The 9,038-nt window shown below is 48.5% G+C and overlaps 1 protein-coding gene across 1 annotated transcript in view; it reads left to right on the top strand.

The window, feature by feature from the left end:
* The first annotated feature begins 246 nt into the window (after positions 1–246).
* Positions 247–9,038, top strand: part of LOC123097204 (O-fucosyltransferase 1) — a 35,740-nt gene continuing 26,948 nt past the window's right edge. Inside the window, exons 1-5 of the mRNA XM_044518924.1 lie at positions 247–394; positions 472–607; positions 5,246–5,327; positions 5,426–5,502; positions 5,793–5,881. Of these exons, the coding sequence (XP_044374859.1) occupies positions 387–394; positions 472–607; positions 5,246–5,327; positions 5,426–5,502; positions 5,793–5,881 (392 nt within the window). The 5' untranslated portion in view covers positions 247–386. The remainder of the gene's footprint in view (positions 395–471; positions 608–5,245; positions 5,328–5,425; positions 5,503–5,792; positions 5,882–9,038) is intronic.

Genomic DNA, 9,038 nt, shown 5'->3' with positions numbered 1-9,038 from the left:
TCCTACGTGGCACACAAAATCAGCCTTTTCGTGCCAAGATTCGTGCAAAAGGCACTGGACGGCGGTCGAGGCGTGTGGGCGAGTTGGCTAACGCCCACAGTGTTTCCGACGAAAAAAGAAAAAAACTCGTAGGTTGCGACAAGTGGCGCACATGCAACTCCACTAGTGATCGGCTTTGGAAAAAAAATGCCGCTTTTCCATTTCAGGAAAAAAAATGAAAAAAAGTGAAAAGGGCCGCTAAACAAAACCTCACATCCCACGTTTCACCTACCCGCGCGCGCAGGACACAGGCTCAATTCCCACTCCCTCCCAGGCCCCCGATTCCCAGATCTTACCGCATATCGTGCCCAATCTCCCATCTGTTTCCGAAACCTAACCCCGCCCCAATGCGCAGGTGAGCACCGCTTTCCCTCGCCATATCCCCTTATCGTTTCAATTTTTTGCTGAATTTTTCGGTGATCTCTCCGGTAGGGGTCCTGGAGAGGCGTCCCTCCGCCGCCGCCGCGCGCCGGCGCGACTGTTGGTCGCCGTGGCGGCGCTCGTCACTTGCACTATCTGGCTCTGGTCCTCCTCCACCGACCTCACCCTTACCTCCTACAAGGCCCAGGTTCGTTCTCTGGACCGTGCTTGCTTACCGGTGTGTAGCTTAGCTGTATTGTTTGATCTGCTTGGCTATTTCTATGGCAATGGAAGCACACGATATGCTTGTGCTGTTTGCGGGCCAACTGGGGATGTAACTGCTGCATTAGTTAGATGATGTTACGGAATTTCTCCCCATCTTCTCTTCAACAGGGTATTTGTTCAAGTTATTTTTCGTGTTGTTTATTTATTTATTAGATGAAAGGCATACGCCCGACTTTATAAATAAAGCCACCAGGCAGAGTAGCACAACCAGCAAACCAAGCAACCACAGACACATGACAGACGAAAGCAAAGAAGTTCTGATACATGGCTATCAAGCCAAACATGGCACACAGGCTAGAGATAGGAAGAGTAGAAGGTGTCGCCAGGGTCTAAGAAGCTTCACGTTGTCTGCGCGCCAGGGAAGAAGCCGTAGCCCGAATCTTGGACGACATAATATTGAAGGCCTCGTGATCAGCATCCCTAGTCAATGATCTCCACTGCTGCAAGAATACGCCAGTTTTAAATAAGCAATCAACAAGATTAGCCGGGAAGATGTGGTCAATGGTAAACTTGTTTCTAGTGGTCCACAACGACCAACAAATCGCTGCAAACCCCACCCAGAAAACCCGTTTTGAACTCCAAGAGATGCCGTTGACTAGGGCCCTAAGCTCCTCGAAAGAAGAAGGGTTCCAAGACACATGGAGCCAGGAGCGGATGCAACACCAAACAAATTTAGCCAAGGAACAGCGAAAGAAAATGTGCTCCGTATTTTCAAGCTCCCCACACAAGGCGCATCTGTCCGATCCAGGGCCGTTCCTTCTTCGGATTTGGTCGGCCGCGGGAAGCTTCCCACGAAAAGCTTGCCACAGAAATTTTTTGATCTTAGGAGGGACATGGGCACTCCATATGCACTTGAACTTGGAAGTAGGTGAGCCCGAACTCATTTTAGCCTATAGGGATTTAACCGAAAAGCAACCAGAGGCAGAGTGGGGCCAGACCACTGAGTCCTCTTCCTTCGAGAGCAAAGGGAAGCAAGCAGTAAGACGGTGCCAATCTTCCAACTCTACAGGAGAGAGCGTCCTACGAAGGTCCAGATCCCAATTATTCACAGAGAGCTCGAAGATTGAGATCTCCGGGTCAGGACAGTAAGAAAATAAAACCAGGAATGTCACTGCAAGAGTGGCTTCCCCACACCACCAATCTAACCAAAAGCGAGTAAATTTACCATTCCGGATTACAAATTTGACCAGGGATTGGAATAACGGGCGAACTTTGACAGAGGTCTTGCCAGAACTGGGAGCCGCCCGAGGCCGGCGCAAACATGGGGCTAGACTCAGGGTAGTATTTAGCTTTGAGCATGCTAAGCCACAGTGGGGACTCCGAAGAGGACATGATTTTCCACCACCACTTGATGATGAGGCATTTGTTCATGACGGCAGTGTTAATAATGCCCAACCCCCCAAGGTTTTTAGGTCTGCAAATAAGCTTCCATTTGACCATCCTATATTTACGCTTGTTGTCCGCCGAGTTCCAATAGAAGGCACCCTTGTGTTTGTCAAACCCAGCGTGGATCCCTCCCGAAAGGAGGTAGAAGCCCATCAGGAACATGGGGAGGGAGGAAAGGCAGGCGTTGATTAAGGCAACCTTGCCAGCTTGGGTGTTGTAGCGGCCTCTCCACGGCATCACCCGGTTGCCCACCTTCGAGACCACCGGGGCGAAATCTTTAGCCAACAGTTTGTGAGGGGAGATCGGGAGGCCAAGGTATTTGAAAGGGAAAGAGCCCAGGGAGCAATTTAATAAATGAGCAACTCTAAGAGCCTCAGAGTACGAGACCCCAGTAACAATGACTTCGCTCTTGGCAAAATTTATCTTGAGACCAGAGAGCGCTTCGGAGCAGAGGAGAAGAAACTTCAGGTGAGCCACACTTTCATCGTTAAGTTCAACTATAATGATGGCATCGTTCGTGTATTGGAGGTGGGATATGCCATTAGGAGCAAGATGGGAGCTGACAGGGGTTATATGTCCAGCAGCCGCCGCCCGAGTCAAGATGTGGGAGAGCGAGTCAGCACGAAATTAAAGAGAAGGGGGATGCCGGGTCACCCTGCCTCAGGCCCCTGCCGTTGGCGAAGAAGTTGCTGATGGTCCCACTCACCGAGACCGCAGTATGGCCATCCGTGACCAACTGCATAAGCCTGTGTACCACAGCCCCATCGAAGCCCTTGGCCAGGAGCACCTGACGAAGAAAATTCCAACTAACCGAATCGTAAGCTTTCTCGAAATCTAGCTTTAGAATCACCGCTTTAGTGCCACGAACACGCAAGTCATGAGTGATGGTATTTTCTTAATATTTTTTATTGCTTTGGGGAAAGACCAATAGATGGTGGTGGGGCATTTCTCTGAGGCTTGGGGGTCAAAGAACTCCAAGCCGCTGCAAAAGAAAAGTATGTGAACGATCGTTGTTACGATGGGAGGGACCGGTGGAGGGGGATAGTGTGTTTACCAGAACTTTACCCAAAAAGGCTTTCGCCCCGCTTTATAAATAAAGCAAACCGCCACAGAGCAACCATACAAGGACTAGTCCACAACTCACACACCCAAGTCTCACGACGATAAGTACAAAAGGTTCTGCTGAGGGCACAACTCAACAAGCCCAAACAAAAAGAAGAAGAACGGTCGGGGGAGGCCGGAGAGCGCGCCCGGCCCTTAATCCGGCTCGGGGGGTGGCGGAGGAGGCGGCGGCGACAGACAAAAAGCCATCGAGCGGAGGTCGGCGATGAAGGCAGAGATGGCGTCCCGGTCCTAGTGGCGGCTAAGCGGCCGCCAAAGCTGCAAGTAACCAGAGAGTTTGAAGAGGGCGTCAGTAGCACGTCGAAGCGGGATGCGCTGAATCACAAGCCTATTGCCGATCGTCCAGAGCGTCCAAGCGAGGGCCCCAATCTCCAACCACCTAATGTGGCGAGAATGCAGGGGGGAGTTCTGTAGTTCGGCGAACAGGTCGGTGAAATTGGTGTGGCACCAACTGCCACCAACCACCTCTCTGAAGCAGCTCCAAATAAATTGAGCGGACACACAAGAGAAGATGTGATTCGAGTCTTCGGGGACACCACAGAGCGGGCATAGGCCACTACCAAGGCCATTACGCTTGCGAACCTCCACCCCGGACGGGGTCCGCCCGCGAATCCATTGCCACATGAAGATCCGAATCTTCAGAGGCAGGCGGATGGACCAAACCGCCGTAAGGGGAGGGGGGGGGGGAGGAGGGGGCAATGGCCCGGTAGAGGGATTTGGCGGAGAATTGGCCTGACGGCTCTAGGCGCCACTGGACCTGATCCGTGCCAGCGTCCACCACAGGCTCGTGTAGGGCGACGCAGTCGAGCAACTCATGCCAAGCGGCAGAATCCGGAGGCCCAAATGGCCTCCGGAAGGCGAGGCGCCCTAAGTTAATAAGGACCCTCTCAACAGAGATCCAAGGGTCAACGGCGATAGAGAAGAGGTCGGGGAAGCGTGCGGCGAAGGGGGAGTCTCCCGCCCACCGGTCGAACCAAAACAGAGTCGCCGCCCCAGATCCAACTAAAATGGAGGTCCCAATGCGAAGAACCGGGAGTAGTTGGATGACCGACTGCCAGAACTGGGAGCCGCCAGATCTCTGACAGAAGGCGAGGGGTTGCCCACGCAGGTATTTGTTCCGAATGATGTCTAACCAGAGGCCACCTTGCCCTTGCGAAATGCGCCATAGCCAGCGGGATAGAAGGGTGATGTTCATGCGCTTAGAGCACATGATCCCGAGGCCTCCTTGCTCCCTCGGCTTGCAGATGTCCGGCCAGCTGACCATATGGTATTTCTGCTTATTGTTGTCACCCGCCCAGTAGAAACGAGACTGGACTCTGGCGATCTCATGATGCAGAGTCTCGTGCAGGCTATAGAAGCTCAGGAGGAACAAGAGGAGGCTGGATTGGGAGGAGTTGATGAGAATCGTCCGGGCCGCCTTCGACAACCACCTACCCTGCCAAGGCTCAATGCTCGTCTGCAGCTTGGCCATGGTCGGACGCAAGTCGGTGACGGTGAGCCGAGAGTCACTAATGGGCGTCCCCAAGTAGGTCGTGGGGAAGGAGCCCAAGCGGCAGTTAAGACGGTTGGCAATGCCCAGGCATTCCTCCGGCAGTTAAGACGGTTTATCAGAACTTTCATTATTTTGTGTAGTTGATCTATATGGTTGGTGATCCGCAAGAAAAGATATATATGGTTGCTGCTATTAGTTTATTGTGGATTTGGATGATATAATTGGAGACAATGCAAATGCATTTAAATTGGTTAGCAAGAATTACTACCTTCTCTGTGGAAATCATTGGGACACTTTGATTGCTCACGAGGATGTATTTCCTAGTGGTGAACTGGATGACTATGCATTTTAAAATATTCTATTCTAATGATAAACAATAGTATCAGAAATAAATATTGTTTAGTGGCAATATGCCTTTTGAAATGCATCATTTTAGTTTGTGGGCTGATAAGCTGATTTTAACTAATTGCATGTGGACTATTACAATGACAATATGTGCATTGTGTATTTGAATTCTCAATGAAATGATTTCTTATACTAACATCGATGCTATTATTCAAGGATGTTGATGTAAATAAGTTGTGGAGAACTGCAAATTCAAATGGCTGGAGAGCTTCTTCTGCACCACGATCATATTGGCCTCGTATGTTTGTCTCTGTAACCTCTCTGGAAGTTGACGGTCATATTCTTAGCAAATGATGGTAAAAGTGGATATGCTGAAGTTAATTAATGTACCTGCAGCCCCACCAACTGAGTCTGAGACTAATGGGTACTTGCGTGTCCGATGCAATGGTGGCTTGAACCAACAACGTACCGCGGTGATTAATGAATAAGCTCTCCCTTTATCTCTAAGAAGCATGTTTGATCACAATACTTGCTATTTTTTGAACCCGGTTCCACATTTTCCGTAACTTCCATAACAGAAAGTAAAAAAAAGAAAGTGAAAACGAGAATACGGGTTCAACGCACTAGTGGGAAACCCACTGTCCAACACCATTCTTGGAGACGAACTATGGGACGAAAACCACCAGCACTAAATCGCTGGAGTTACTATGATTATATGATTGATGGTAACAAAATTAAGGTTGCTATTGTCCTGTTTTTGTAGATATGTAATGCTGTTGTTGCTGCACGAATAATGAATGCTACACTAGTGCTGCCAGAATTAGATACAAACTCTTTCTGGCGTGACGAGAGGTATCACTTTTATCCGAAATGGCATCTCATGCAGTAACAATGTATGCATTTAGATAAAAACCTTGTGTTCTTTGTGAAAATTGTTGATTTTTGCAGAAAACTTAATAAGTTTTAAAACAATCATATTTCCATTGTGTTCATATTCTATAGTTGGTTTTAGTTGCTTATATAATTTCATCCTCTTCTTTTTGTGCCTGATTATGTGACATTAACATGAGAATGATTGACCCAAATATTTCCATCCAGTGAACTATCTCGGTCAACTCCCTAGTCCCTACAAGCATTTGAAGCAAGATATTTAGCACTTAGTAGATGAAATACTGGACAGTAGAATAGTTCCAGAGTTCTGAAAAGTGCCTATAAATTTATGCATGCAAGGCCACAACACGTGTGTATATTTGGAGGGATATAAGAAGTTTTTTTTTCATTTTGAACAAATTAAAATTTAGTTCAGGTCCTTTATATAGAATTTCATGAATAGTGACCGGTCCATGCTCACACCAGTATCCTACTTGAAAATATTCTCAAATTATGTGTTGATTGTGTAGTTGCAAATCATTGTTCCTTTTGTAGATTATTGTATCGTTTATATTGTCGATAATAGGCAACGGAAAGTTTGGCGGTGGACTCGATAGTATTAATGTACCAAGAAGTATGATGCAATTGAAAATTATCCAGCAAATAATTCATAAGATATTGAAACCAAGTCATTGTTCTGGCACATGGATAGCTAACTTTCACACACCCCTGTCCATGGCTAAATCTTTGGTGATATTCCAGTCCTTTATATCTCCGATCTCTCTTTACGGACCCCTTCCATGTCAAGTTTGGTCTACCCTGATCTCTCATGACATTATCAGCACGCCTTAACCATCCGCTATGCACTGGCGCTTCTGGAGGCCTGCGCTATATATGCCCAAACCATCTCAGGCACGGTGCCACCCCAACTCTATCAAGTATATCATCATTTTGAACCCGAATCTTCTTGTGTGGCCACATATCAATGTTAACATGCGCATCCCTGCTACACCTAGCTGTTGGACATGCCGCCTTTTAGTTGGCCACTATTCAACGCTAGACAACCATCGCAGGTTGAACCGCCATCCTATAAACCTGCCTTTTAACTTGTGTGGCTCTCTTATCACAGAGAACTCCAGAAGCTTGGCACCACTTCATACTTACTTACTTATGAAGCCTGTTATCCCAAACAAGTTGGGGTAGGCTAGATATGAAACCCTTTCACGAGGACTTCCCAGGAGGTCACCCATCCTAGTACTACTCTCGCCCAAATGGGTTTCATACCCAAAAGACTGGTTAGTTTTTACGTTGGCTCGCCAAGCCTATCACAACCCTTAGATATGAAACCCTTTCACGAGGACTTCCCAGGAGGTCACCCATCCTAGTACTACTCTCGCTCAAATGGGTTTCATACCTATGGGACTGGCTAGTTTTTACGTTGGCTCGCCAAGCCTATCACAACCCTCCTCCTTTACCCGGGCTTGGGACCGGCTATGCCTAGAAGGCATAGGCGGAGTTTGGCACCACTTCATCCATCCAGCTTTTATTTGATGGCTCACATCTTCATTAATATCACCATCCTTCTACAACCTTGACCCCAAATATTGAAATGTGTCCTTCCGAGGTACCACGTGCCCGTTCAGGCTAACTTCCTCCTGCTCGTGCCTAGTAGAACTGAAATCGCACCTCATGTAGTCAATTTTACGTCTACTAAGCCTACAACTTTGTGATTTTGAAGTCTGTCTCCACATCTCTAACTTTCTATTAACCCTCGTTCGGCTATTTCTGACTAGCACCACATCATTCGCAAAGAGCATTACACCATGGGATATCTCCTGATATTATCCCTTCTGACCTCATCCATCACCAAAGCAAAAGGATAAGGGCTTAAAGCTGACCCTTGGTGCCGTCCTATTCTAATTGAAAGTCATCAGTGTCCCCATCACTTGTTCAAACACTTGTCACAACATTATCGTACATTTACTTGATGAGGGTAATGTACTTTGTTGGGACTTTGTGTTTCTCCAAGACCCATCATATGACATTCTGCAGTATCTTATCGCAGGTCTTCTCCAAGTCAATGAACACCATATACAGGTCCTTCTTTTGCTCCTTGTATCTCTCCATAAGTTGTCGAACCAAGAAAATGGCTTCCAGGATCGACCTCCTAGGCATGAAACCATAATGTTTTTTGGTCACGCTTGTCAATCTTCTTAAGCAATGCTCAATGACTCTCCCATAGCTTCCTTGTATGGCTTCATCAGCTTAATTCTGTTAGTTATATTGATGATGGCCTTTGGCCTTTTGTATTCTAGCTTCCTGGCATTCTCTTGTACTTGTATATATGATGGCTTTGGCCTCCTAATAATATCAAGTTGCATATTCCTGACATGGTATCAGAGCCTAGGTTCTTTTTTTCCGCACGTTTGCAACTCGTGCTGAATCAATCGGCGGCCATCTCATCCCCAACTTCGGTTGCCACCGCCCTTCGGTCGCTGATCTGGTAGTCGCCGTTCTCAGGACTGTCCTCGAGTGGGTGTGCGGGGCGCTGCCTTCTCAGGCCCCTGCTGGTCCAGATCGACGAAGGGCTCGCCTCCCCGTCTAGATCGAAGAGGCTGGGTCTGGCAGCTTGTATGCTTGATCGCTGCTCCCTCCTGGCGCCGCAGCTCCTCCACCGGCTGCACCTCCTGCCGCCGCCCTGCTAGCTCCGGCCGCCGTTTGCTCTTCGGGCCGGCCACTGAAGTCCGGCGCGGATCCGCCTCAACTACAAGCTTCGGTCGCAGTGCTCCTCCGTCCTTCAACCCCACTGCCTCTGCCGTGGATCCCTGGCTTCTGCCGTCGTCGCTGATCTTCTTGCCGGCTGTCGCACCAGCTCCGCCATTTCCGCTACCTTCCGTGCGCCGCCGCCATCTCGCGTTGGTCTGCTGTCGCGGAGGCTGAATTGCGTTGTGTGGTTTGGCCTTTCCGCGAAGCAGGCTGGCTTGGCCCTTGGCTGATTAGAATTGGCCCGTTTCTTTCAATAAAAAAATTTAATAAAAAGAAAAGAAAGGAGTACTATGTCATTGTCTTCATCCGCTGGTTGTCCTTCGGTCATCAGCTCACAGAGGCAGCTTCCATCTTTGCTCGGTGCCCCTCCTCG

Source organism: Triticum aestivum, chromosome 4D, assembly GCF_018294505.1.
Source record: "Triticum aestivum cultivar Chinese Spring chromosome 4D, IWGSC CS RefSeq v2.1, whole genome shotgun sequence".
Classification (NCBI taxonomy): Eukaryota; Viridiplantae; Streptophyta; class Magnoliopsida; order Poales; family Poaceae; genus Triticum; species Triticum aestivum.
This window is presented reverse-complemented; position numbering and strand designations above follow the sequence as displayed.